The following is a 13,675-nucleotide window of genomic DNA, read 5'->3' as shown; positions in this document are numbered from 1 at the left end:
TCCTCTACAAGCTTAGATGAACTGGCCTATAGGCTCTTTGACAAACTTGGCTTGGAGGAGTTCACCAAGGGATCCTCAAGAAAAATGAGTGTCGTCCATAACCAAAGTATTTTCTACTTGCATCTCTTAAGGTTGCTCGGGGAGAGTAATGTATTCGACTATACTCCACACCTATTTCAAAAAAGACAAACATAAACGAAATGATTTATCAAATCTATTTTTTACTTTTAAAATGGGGGAGAAAAGAACATAAATAAACTTTTCAAGTGAAACGAACCAACTACTCGCAAGATGATTGTTATTTGCTAAATAGGATCCTATCAAAGGATGTTGGGAAATCTACAGCGTTGATGTTTTCTCTTCAACATGAATCGCAGTATTAAAGAATTTTTAAGATGTATGTTAGTTTTTTTCTACGATAACCTTCATCTTAGACATATAGAGTAAATGGCGACAGGGTTAGGCGAAATTAGGTTCATTGCTACGATTTAGTAATAAAATTTATGACTGCAAGTATGTATTGTTGAACGACACGCTGAGAACAATCAAATCAATAATACTCGCCAGGAAATAATGGTGATAGTGAATCATTAATACTATCTAAAATAGTATATGTGAAGAGTAGAATAATCTTGCTAAACATTATCGGTTTGCTTTATGTCAAATAAAGGTCCCTTGCAAGTTTGTGTTCAAATTTACGTGGAAACTTATGACCATTTGGTTCAACACAAAGAATAACCTATCTTTGGTCGAGCGAATCACTCTCTTCACCCCCACTCCGTATCAACTAGGGAATTTGTTTTTTAGTTTTTAAACACAAAATATGCTATTTCAAAATAAGATCATTATAATATAACCAATAATTCAAAGGCTTAATGAAAACAAGTTTGCCTTTGTGAAAGCTCTAATATACATGATAATTTTTGTGCAAAAACATGTTGAAAAAACAAATGTGAATAAGGTATATTTTTCATTTTAATACCGGAAAGATAACTATTAATATAAAGGTAAAGTTGCAAAAAGAACCGTGATCACAAACCCCCATAAAGAAAAACCGGTTTAGAATCATCCAACAAATCTTTAACGATTAACGATACATAAATAACAATATAATATTAAAAGAAAATGAGCAACCCAAACCCGACCCGACCTTACCGACACCCAGCAGTGAATAGTCCGGATTTGACGCCTTAACTGCCGGTAGGACCCATACAAAAGGGAAAATGGTACGACCGTAAATAACTGAAGTCAGCAAGGGTATAACTGTAAATTCATCCTTACAATCTCCAGTGTATGTTACCCGTGTTTCCTTTGTCGCCTTTTTGAGCCTCGTTATATACCGATGTGAAAAGCTCAGTCCTAACACCGTGGAAATCCAACTCTGTAAACCCAGTGTCGGCATTCTCTCTCTCTCATCTTTTTTCTCTCTCTAAAACTTGTTTGTTATACGTACCTCGTGTACTCCGCCGCCGGCCGACACGGTGGTTGTGTTTTTCCTTCCACGATGGCGCTTATATCATACACCAACAGCTACATTGGCAAAATATGTGTTGCTATGACGTGGTGGTTTGCGGCTGTGGTGTTTCAGAGTTTGGAGATCTCCGGTGGGCCGATTATGAACTCCGTCAACTCACATTGGCGTCCGGCCACCGCGACGTGGTACGGCAGTCCAGAAGGCGATGGAAGCGATGGTAATTTCATTAATTTTACTAATTTTACTAATTTCAGTAATTTGAGTGATTTGATTTCTGTTTAAAGCAACAAATCTAGTTTTTTACGCAGAAGTGACTTGTCCTCTATGCTTCTTTGATTTGTACATTTCTGTTCAATTTGTTGACTGAAATCAGTGAATGAAACCTGAGTGAGTGTGTGTAAATTGTAATAATGTAATTCCACTCTCGTAGGTGGCGCGTGTGGATACGGATCTCTGGTTGATGTGAAGCCATTTAGAGCGCGTGTAGGAGCAGTGAGTCCAATTCTGTTTAAGGCGGGTGAAGGATGTGGGGCATGTTATAAAGTCAAGTGTTTAGATAAATCAATCTGTTCTCGCCGGGCGGTGACCGTTATTATCACCGACGAATGTCCCGGCGGTTACTGCTCCGGCGGAAACACCCATTTTGACCTCAGCGGCGCCGCCTTTGGTCGCATGGCGGTTTCCGGCGATCACAACCAGCTCCGTAACCGCGGCGTACTGAACATCGTTTATCGCCGGTATTCACGCAGTCCTTTAACGGCTTTTAGTTAAATTAACAGTCGTTTGTTTTTCTTTTTGGTCAGTTTGGTTTCAGATTTTTATTAAAAAATACATATTTTTAATTAACGTGGATCAATCTTTCTATAAATGCTACATGGCCCCCACCACTATTCAAAAATGACAACATCCACCCCTTAGTTTTTATTTTTTATAACTAATTAGTTCTTACAACATGTACTTTCAATATATGCTAAGAGACACTTTCACCATCAAAATCTTTATAAAGTTAAAAAAAAATCTGAATAATTTTTTAATCCCTGAAACTCATCACATTGTTATAAGACCTTTAAGTTTGTTCGCACAGTGAGCAAACTTAAAACTGTTGAAAACTAAATTTAATATTTCTAAAATTATGTTATATTGTTATAACAGTTGTAAGTTTATTCACATAGTTAATAAACTTAAAATTGTTTAAAACTAAATTTAATATCTTTAAAATTATGTTATAGTTATAACAATTTTAAGTTTGTTCACACGGTGAATAAACTTAAATTGTTTAAAGTTAATATATATATATATATATATATATATATATATATATATATATATATATATATATATATATATATATATATATATATATTATGTTATATTGTTATAACAGTTGTAAGTTTATTCACATAGTTAATAAACTTAAAATTGTTTAAAACTAAATTATGTTATAGTTATAACAATTTTAAGTTTATTAAAATTATGTTTATATATATATATATATATATATATATATATATATATATATATATATATATATATATATATATAATTATGTTATATTGTTATAACAGTTGTGAACAAATTTAAAACTATTTAAAACTAAATTTAATATTTCTAGAATTATGTTTATATTGTTATAATAGTTTTAAGTTTGTTCACATCGGTTGAACAAACTTGAAACTGTTTAAAACTAAATTTAATCTCTTTTTTAAAAGAGAAAATTTAATATCTTTAAAATAATGTTATTGAATTACACCGATCTACTTAACATAATTATTATTCCAAATACATATTAATTATTTTTATCTATTTTTTATATAAAATATAGGACACCATGCAAATATCCAGGAAGAAACATTGCATTTCACGTAAACGAAGGATCTACAAATTACTGGCTTTCACTTCTGGTCGAATTCGAGGGTGGAGATGGGGATGTTGGATCGATGCATATCAGAGAGGTATAATTTTCTATATAATATATATTAATTTTATTTTATATATCAATTTGATAAATAAAAGATACATATATAAAAAGATAAAACAAAATCAAGATTTAATCTTAAATCTTAGGTTAATGACAAGAAGTGGGAATTAAAAAAACATGTAATGGGAGAAAAATGCATCTAGAAAAGACGAATAAAGAAATGGAAAATGTGGTGGCGGGCAGATGGGCAAAATAGTCAAAAGAAAGTACTTTTGATCAGCTTTATAAAAACACATACACACACACACTTGCATAAAAGAAGCATGGAGAAATCCGAATGTGTCGGATACAGAATATAACACCCTTTTAACTCAGTGTCCAACATTTTATAGCATACACGATTACATAAATAGACGTGCAATTAAAATAATTAGAAAAACGTTATGTGATTGATTGGTGAAGTTAATATCGTTGGTGGTAGTTAATTCTGATAATGGTTTCGCTTTTGGAGAATTTTTTATTTAATTAAAATAAAACAAAAGCACTTATTTCAAGTTTTAATCAACATTTTCCCCAAATTTCATCTTCAATTATTTTCTACTCCCTAGTGCTAACAATGCTGCGACACCCATTATAGCTTGTCCAATCAATCAAAGATATTTCTTATATATATAAAAAGAAAATATAAATATGATTTTACATATATATTGACAAATAAAAATTAAATTATTTTTATTATGTTTCATTTTATTTTTTAGTCACTAAAATACTATATTTTTATAACATAAATAGTCAAGTAAAAAAATAAAGTGTTTTTATTAAAATATTATCGTTTTATATTGTCTGCAAACAATCTGTATACTATACGGATTGTACGATTCTTTAAAATATATATATTATTGTGTAAGACAAAAAAAATTATATGGATAACTTTCCTTACAAAAAGGTTAAATTACACAGAAACGGAGTTATTTTAGTATTTTATCCATTTAGCTATTATTTTCTAATAATAATTCACTATCAAAATCTATAAAATAATAAATATATATTGTGTTTGCCATATTTTTTTTCTTGACATCAAATTATCGAAACCAGATAACTTTATCTGTAATAAATGGTTTTTATAAACGTTAAAAAGAATCTATACCGGTTTACTTACGAACGAAATACATGTTCCAAAATACAAATCTAACGTTTTATCTGTGTTAAACACAGGCGAGGTCAACAGAGTGGCTAGAAATGAGCCATGTTTGGGGAGCGAACTGGGTGATAGTTCGAGGACCTCTCAGAGGACCATTTTCCGTCAAACTCACCACCCTGTCCACCAAAAGGACTCTGTCAGCAAGGGATGTGATTCCCGGAAATTGGGCAGTCAAAGCCACTTATACGTCCCGTCTTAACTTTTCCCCTTAACCGTTAACAGTATTAACACTCGTCGAAAGGTTCAAAAGTTTGGTTCCGAAAAAATATATATATGTTTTTACTTTTTACCCCTTTTAATTTTGACATTCCTAAATAAGAAGAAAGCAAAAATACCCAAATCACCTATTCCATCGCAAGGTCAAAAGGGTAATTTTAAGCTAAGACCTATCACATCAAATGGAGCCGTTATATCAGTTGGTGTTTTTTTTGGTGATGGAGAAGGGAAAGAAGTAACCGTTGGGAGTGGGTATCCGTTTGGCTTTCTGTGGTATTTAATTATATAATATATATATAAAATATAATATATAGTGTTGTTATTTGTTAAGTCAAGTGGTTGTTTTGTAATTTAGTGTCTGTTTGAGGGTATTTTGCAGCCCCTCTCCAAAGGGAGAGTGAGCGCGCCTTTTTTTTTCTTTGTTTTTTTTTTTTTTTTTTTTGGATTAATATATGTAAACGCTTTTAGGGTGTGAGGACCTTTTGGTCTTTTTATGTAGGCGTGGTGGGTTGGGTTTGGCCTTTTGTATGGTTTGTTGATTATAGTTTGTTGTGCCATGTTGGATTAAATGGAACCTTTTGTATCTTCTCTTCTTCTTTTAATATATATAACATGTGAGTTTTATTTATAATATGTGGATTGATGTTTTATAATTCGATTTATGTGAACTTTATTTTATGTCAATATAAGAAAAAAAAAAGTTAAGTAAGTGAGGTCACAATCTTATTCATGCATTGTAAATTGCAACAGTTAAATTTAGACATACAGTTGCCTTCTTGTTCTGGTTATATATGTTTATGATTATGATTTTTTGATAGTTTGATTTGAAACATTTATTTTTAACATAAATCATTTACTGAATTAATAAAAGCTTAATTTATAGCAGTATCAAGTGTTGTCATTTTTTTGAGATCGGGAGATTCAAGTCTCGTCTAAGACATAAATGGAATTATGAGTAGATTATATTTGCTCGTTTAAAAAAAATGGCATAACCTTTAATATCGATTTATTTGCTTAAGTCTTTAAAGGCTTTAGTGAATGTTAAGGGATTTACCAAGAGCCTACAAGCGCCTCGTCGAGCTGAGGATGTAGGACGTGAGGTTTGCGAAATGGTGTGATTTATGCGCACTTTGCACTTCATCAGTCAGTGGGAGTTGAAGAGTTTTTATTTTTAGCAGGGTTCAGGTTGGATCAACCCGGTCAATGTTGGTTTCGTGATAAGCGTGTGGAAGCATTTAAAAGCATCCAGAAAACATGTTGCTTGGAGAGCAAGGGGCTCCAACTAGTGTTTGACCTAGTCAAACTATGTGACACGTGACAAGTCATGGTAGGGTTGTCGTCTTCATTTGCCCATGTTTTTTTGGAGTCTCCAAGAGATTTTGCAACTATAAATACAACTCTTCCGGAGATGTATTTATCATCCTAAAAATGAAGATCTCTCTCTCTCTCTCTCTCTCTCTCTCTCTCTGTGTGTGTGTGTGTGTGTGTGTGTGTGTGTACGGTTTGCAAGCATTAAACTCTAGTTCTTCCAAATTTATGAGTATTCACTTTGTCTTTATCGATTCTTCCATAGTTGTTGGAAAGTAAGATAATTTTTATTAAATCATGGGTTTCACGTTGAAGCTTACACATGTGATTCAAAATCCATGGGTGGTTGGATTTATCCTCTAGTAGAGGGGTTATTTCTTGGGGATGAGATATAAACATATATGTATAGCTCGCTCGATGATGGAGGTTGAGCTTATTCCCTTAGCATCAGTAGGAAAAGAAGCGTAGTGGATTAAAGATCTACTTTTGGATATTCATCTGTAGGAAATTTTTATGTCTTATCTTCTAGAGGGTCATGAAAAAGTTTTACAACACACGATGGTTTCGCACTCAGTAAGAACCCAAAGCTGGAAGGTGATGTGTGGGGTAAGCTAGACAGGTCACAAAGTTCTTGGTTTAAATCCATAAGCATACCATTAAATCGGCCTCTTCTTGTTTTTCAATATTAAACGAGGGTTTAATCTTCGTGACACTCATGGGAAATCATTTGTTTTAGTTATAGGAAACTTCCTTAGTTTGTACGGGTTGTTGGAAATTTAATGGGTTAAATGCAAGTTGTCAAGTTTTCTATTATCCTACATAGGCAGGAGGACAAACTATTAGTGAGCATATATTGATTTCCTTTCCTTAAGCCTTTAAAGCTTTAGTGAATGTTAAGGGATGGATCAAGTCTAGACACGCACCTAGTCAGAATGAGGACGCGAGACATGAAGTTCGTTAAATTACATGATTTAGGCGCACTTTTCACTTTACACACCACATCGGTCGTGAGTTTTTTACAACTATAAATACAGCTCTCCTGGAGATGTATTCCTCACAAAAAATCAAGATCTCATCTTCAACTTCTCTCTCTACGATTTGCAAGCAAGCAATTCTAGTTATTCCAAGTTTTTTAGTATGCACTTTCTGTTTATTAGAGTTTCCATAGTTGTTGGAAAGAACGATAATTTTCATTAAATCATGGGTTTTGTCTCACATTTTAATTCTCCCGTACAATGGAACAATCTTTTTCTATATTTCTTATGATTAGAACCGATCACAAAAGATCAATCTGATTTCTAAATGAAACTTGGTAATTAAGTAATAATTATATGATTTATTATATCTAATGATTTATTATATAATTCTCGAAATTATTTGTCGGTTTGATTGCTTTTAATTTTATTTACAATTCGATATTAGTTTACAAAATTAATTGTTAGATTATTTGTTTGTGAAATATTAGGAGCATGTTTGGCATGCAGCGTTTGATAGTTTCTGGCTTTTATGAAAACGTTAGTAAAAAAGAAAGTCACGTTCGTCGACAGGAGCGTTTAGCTTTTAACCTAAATAAAACACTCCAAAATTAAACGCTACCCGCTAACCGCTACCTGCTACCAGCTAGTTTTATCGAACATGTCCTAGACCAAAATAATGGTAAAATTACGTAAAACATAAAAGTTAAAGGCTTACACTTAGGGTTGTTTATTATTTGGTTAAAATCGAATTGTCCAATCGGACAATTTGGATTTGACTATTTGGTTCGGATATTTGGATTTTTGGATTGGTTTTAAACTAAACCGAATTATTATTTTTGGCTTTCAGATTGGTTTTGGTTTATAAAATAAGAACCGAATAGTCCAAAAAAACCGAATAACAACTTATTATTTATTTTTTAATATATATTTTTAATCATTTTTAAATTTACTAAATAATTTTTTTAATTATTAGAATCTTTCAACCAAGATAGTACTTTAATATATACTTATCAAGAGTTTTTGTCAATGAAAGATTAAACTATAGCTAATTTTTCATAATAGTTGTTTATAAATTATAATTCATAGCTAAAAAGTTTTATTTAGTTACTTTTAAAGAGTTAGCTAATATTTAAATTATACATTATTTAAAATGTCTTGGTTCTTAAAAACCGATCCAACCGAACTGTAATTTGGTTGGATTGGATCGGATTTAAACTTAATTTGGACTATTTGGATCCATGTTTTGAAAACCGAAATCCATTTGGATTTACTTGATTGGATCGGATCAAACCGATCCATCCAAACGAACATCCATATTACACTATTTGAAATATCTTTTAGATAATAACATAGTAAAAAAAAAGTTCGTGCAACGAAACTTTTTTGTTTTTATTTTTTTCAAAAACTAAGTTGAAATTTTTTAAAAATTCGCTGTCAAACTCTTATCGGTGTTAAAACCACATTTCCATTAACAACTTCAAATTTAGGCTTTTGTTTCTTATTGCTGTTAAAATCACATTCCCATTAACAACCTTAAATTTAGGCTTTTGTTTTTAGTAATCAACCCACATTTGCCACTCTTAACAAAGTAAATTCTCAATTTCTAATCTTCATCTTTCTAAACCCCTCTCTATCTCCAAATCCTTATATAGTGACATTTATAAAATCTAAGCATTGTATACCGTATGTATATTCTATTATATGATATTTTCATGTAATTTATAACTTTGATTACAATTATTAGAATTTTATAAAGTTTTACACACAATGTAGTATGATTCATGAAAAATAGCATATGAAAGTAGGACCAACATGTTATCCATATGCAAAAGATTGAATGGTGGTATGCCATGAGCACACCATGGAACCTTACTTTGGCATGTGCAACAGTGCAAACTTGATATAATTAAGTGGTTTGTATGAAATCTTCGGATATCATCATCTTACACGTTCAGAAAATCTCACATGCAAATCACAAATATCTCTTTAGTCGTTTCTTTTGATTTAATTATTTTACCTATAATAATACAGCTGCCATCAATTCTGCAATACGTACAAACAATTCCTATAGCAATTATTGACTAATTTATAGATATAATGTTTGAATTTATGATTTTAAATTGCCATGATTATGCTTCAACTATTTAAACAGTTCAATTAAGCGGCTCTTTTGTTTTAATTAAATAGCACATACAAACAAGAATATAATAATAATAATAATAATAATAATAATTGCCATGATTATGCTTCAACTATTTAAGCAATTCAATTAAGTAGCTCTTTTGTTTTAATTGAACAGCACATACAAATAATAATAATAATAATAATAATAATAATAATAATAATAATAATAATAAGGATATTAATTAAACTAACCTGAATATCCAATTCCGAACTTGTTATTGAAAGTTCGGATTATTTTTCTCATTTGCTCTAATTTTTTTTCCAAAGAAAATCTCTCTACTTATATTCGGAAGTAATCAAGCATTTTTCAATCAAATGTTTGGTTTGAAGTCATTGTATTGTGTATATACTTTTCTATTTACTATGCTTGTTTAAGTTTTTGTTAGACTTTAATGAAAAAAGAAGTATTTTCTTAAAATTCCGGAATCATTCATTGTATTTTGAACATATTTTTAAAATTTCAGAGTTTTCTTTTCGAATGAAATTTTGTAATCTCGAATCCAAAATGTCAGCAACACATGTCCTTTATTTCACTATTTTTTATGGTCCTAGAATGACCTATATATATATATATATATATATATATATATATATATATATATATATATATATATATATATATATATATATATATATATATATATATATATATATATATATATATATATATATATAGAGAGAGAGAGAGAGAGAGAGGTTGTTTTCTTTAATATTAAAGGAAATCTCCGTTAATTCCATTATTTTATCATAATTTACAAATAAGTCCAAAGTTAAAATTTGTTTATGAAAAAACATAAATTACCGATAAAAGTGACAATTTAGCATTTTTTCGCGGTTTACCAATTTTATTGCCGACCTGGACGCCTGATCGTTAAATAAGTGGGGGAACTCTCAATAAAATATTATTATTTTATCATAATTTACGAATAAGTCTTAAACTAATTTTTTTATTTATAAAAAAAATATGAATTACCGATAAAAATGATAATTTAGCATTTTTCTCCTTGTAACACATTTTATCGGTTTCTTTACTGACATGGACGTCTAGTCATTAAATGATCTGATAAGACGGATATGATGAGTTATATAATGATATGTTTTATCGTAAAATTTGTTATCCTGTTGCATTGTATATTTTTTGGAATGTTAAATACAACCATCAAAGACTATACTAATTATATAAAGTAGCAACAACTTCATTATTTTTGAAGTTTATAAGAAATTTCAAAATATCTATCTGATATTTTTATGTAATCCAACATATTCATCTCACCAATTCATTTTCCGTCTGTATTTCCCGTTAATACACATTTTATCAGTTTTATTGTAAACATGGACGTCTAGTCATTAAATGAGCTGATGATATTTATATAAAATTTTACTATAAATGTTACATTATATAACTCATCATATTCATCTTACCGGTTTATTTAATTGTTAGGCATTCAGGTAGATAATATAACTGATAAAATGTATGTTACATGAAGGAAATGATCAAACTGTAATTCATGTTTTTTCATAAATAAATTTTAGTTTATGACTTATTTGTAAATTATGATAAAATAATAAGATTTTAATTGAGATTTTTCTGGCTCATTCAATGAATAGGTGATCCATGTCAGCAATGAAATTGATAAATCGTAAAATAATAATAATAATAATAATAATAATAATAATAATATGTTGTTGTTATTATTGTTATTATTATAATTATTATTAGTGTGTATATATATATATATATATATATATATATATATATATATATATATATATATATATATATATATATATATATATAGATTAAAGATGTTCAAAGTTAGGAATAGTAAAGCTGTATTTTTTTTTTTATAAATTTTGGCCTTTATTCTTTTGTCATTTTGGTCATAGCAATCAAAATTTTTATATTTTTTTGGAACCTTTTAATATTTATAGCTTGGCCATAAAACTTTAAGGAATTGACATCTTTGGTCCCTTTTCTAAAAACTTGCTAATTCCAACCCCTTTAATTCTTTAGCCATTTTGACACTTTTGTTCATTATAGTCAAAACTTTTACATCATTTTTTGTCAACTTTGCCTCATTCTTTAGCCATTTTGACACTTTTAGTCTTTGGAATCAAAATTTATATATTCTTTTAGAACCTTTTAATATTCAAAGTTTGGCCATAAAACTTTAAGGAATTGAAAACTTTGGTCCATTTTCTAACAACTTGCTAATTTCAACTCTTTTAATTCTTTAGCCATTTTGATACTTTTGGTCCTTGCAGTCAAAACTTTTACATTTTTTCATAAAAAACACAAAAAATGGCTCGGGGTAAAGCCTGAGTTTTTTCGCTAGAAGAGTCAACAATGAGTTAGAAATACTGAAACTTATATTTTTTTTGACTGTTTTCATCTTTGCACTTTCTGTGTCTGTTATTTTCTTCTTTTTGTATATTTTTTCTATATTGGTCATCATATTTAACGTTTTTGTTTTTTTTTCATGCCCTTTATCTATCCGTCTCCGACTGTTTATCCGAAAGAAAATAATCCAAAGTCAATTAAAAGAATCAACAACGACGCCTATTAATCTAAAAAAAACGACACTCAAATCAGACGCACACGATCTATGCGGAGAATGGGCAACATATTTAGTTGTTGTTATTATTATTATTATTATTATTATTATTTATTCGTTTGTTATTGGAATTATCAATATAAATACTATTATTACCCTATATTTGAAAAAAAAAAAGATTATTTCTAAAAACGCTTAACATTTTGATCTTTGGGATAAGGCATTTTATTTTATTTTAAAGTTTAAGCAAAATAATCTCACCGAATTTTTATCTTTGTCTTTTAACAAGTTAAAAAAACATGGTATAAGTAAACCTACCAATGGAGTAAGTTTTGACCCTGATCTAACTGAAATTGTAAGAATCATATGAGTTTGAAACGTAATTTATGATTCGTTTATCCATTAATGGCATGTACCAGCTAACCATTTATTAAAAGATTGGTGTATGGATCATCACCGATCCACTCCGTTTATAACCCATCCCAAATAAAATTTTAAATTATATATTTATATTTTATATTGTTTATCGTTTATTTTTAATTTGAATTAAAAGTCTAAAGGACAAAGGCTAAGGGCCAAACTGTGTTTACATATGGATCAATGAGTCGACACCTAAGACTTCTAGTTTTATAATACAAAAAATTATGATTTCATTTCATTTATATTTCATCAAGCAATTGCCAACGCCATAATGTTTTTTTTAAATAACTTTTTTAACTTTTTTTCTTTTGGAAAATAACCAACAATTTTTACTCTCTATATAAAAAGACAAAAACAAAAGGTTAAGTAATATTTTACGGTTTTAGGTTTTCAATAAGGAGTTTGTCATGAAAGGATAATGCATCATTGCTTATAAATGCAAGATAAGACGTCTTTGTATCTTCTCAAAATGGTGAACCATCTCCATAGAAGTCCGTACTAAATACATGTTCTATTAATTAAAATTATACTACATATGTCTTATCCCCGACGACGGATAAAGACATGAGATTTTTTTTAAGAATAATTTATTGAATACTACAATAATCATAGATAATCCAAATTGAATGATACATTTTACTTGGAATGACATCATAATATCAGGTTATAATTTATACCAGAGCATGAACAAATAACAACTAGTATTGTTTATAGAAATACTATAAAATGAGAGTAGAGACTAGAGAGATTGTGATGGAGATCTCATGAGAATGATCCCATGTGGATACCCTTGAACTCAATCTTCATATCCACATGTTTTCCTTATGCATTGTCACATCATATTTACCATCCAACCTACACTTACTTTGATAAAATCAGTACACATATTATGTAAAATGTAAATATTATTTTACATGCATATTTTTTTTTTCTTTTAAAAAATAGAAGAAGAAAACAAAACAACTTGTATTATTAAGTTAAGTAGTAAATCTGAAGCTAACTATAGATTTGCCTTTGCCACACTATTAACCTACTTTTTTGATTAATAATAACCTAATTACAAGACTATGAATGTCATAAACCATAAATCTATACGTATAATGCAGCAAAACTTTTGTAGATGATTAAATGAAAAAACTTGTAATAGACTTTTCGATCAACATTATGGACTTTGATTAAAACATCAACGAAATTATACGTATACGGATATTTTATTCGTTTATGTAAAGCCGTTAATTATTTTATTTGGATGAATAAAAAATCGGTTGAATTATGTATGTTGGTGATATTTAGTATTGAGAGATATCAAACGGATCTTGTCGTTGATTTGGTGATTTATAAAGATTACAATGTATAATTAATTTCAAAATCGAACAATATTAATAATATAAAGTTGAATAGAAAAGAAAACATTTTATTAAA

The 13,675-nt window shown here is 29.3% G+C and overlaps 1 protein-coding gene across 1 annotated transcript; it reads left to right on the top strand.

Moving 5' to 3' along the window:
* Positions 1-1,354: 1,354 nt before the first annotated feature.
* Positions 1,355-5,440, top strand: LOC111882377 (expansin-B3). Its single transcript, XM_023878734.3, has 4 exons — positions 1,355-1,691; positions 1,905-2,211; positions 3,297-3,426; positions 4,608-5,440. Exons 1-4 carry the CDS (start codon positions 1,505-1,507, stop codon positions 4,803-4,805), a joined length of 822 nt encoding a protein of 273 aa, XP_023734502.1. The 5' UTR covers positions 1,355-1,504; the 3' UTR covers positions 4,806-5,440.
* Positions 5,441-13,675: the final 8,235 nt, after the last annotated feature.

This window comes from Lactuca sativa, chromosome 8 (assembly GCF_002870075.4).
Source record: "Lactuca sativa cultivar Salinas chromosome 8, Lsat_Salinas_v11, whole genome shotgun sequence".
Classification (NCBI taxonomy): Eukaryota; Viridiplantae; Streptophyta; class Magnoliopsida; order Asterales; family Asteraceae; genus Lactuca; species Lactuca sativa.
The sequence above is the reverse complement of the archived record's forward strand: the minus strand, read 5'-3'. Positions and strand labels throughout refer to the sequence as shown.

Coding starts and splice junctions, on each gene's coding strand:
- LOC111882377 (XM_023878734.3), top strand. CDS start 1,505: ATGGCGCTTATATCATACACCAACAGCTACATTGGCAAAATATGTGTT. Junction 2,212..3,296: donor CTGAACATCGTTTATCGCCG/GTATTCACGCAG, acceptor TATAAAATATAG/GACACCATGCAAATATCCAG. Junction 3,427..4,607: donor GATCGATGCATATCAGAGAG/GTATAATTTTCT, acceptor TGTTAAACACAG/GCGAGGTCAACAGAGTGGCT.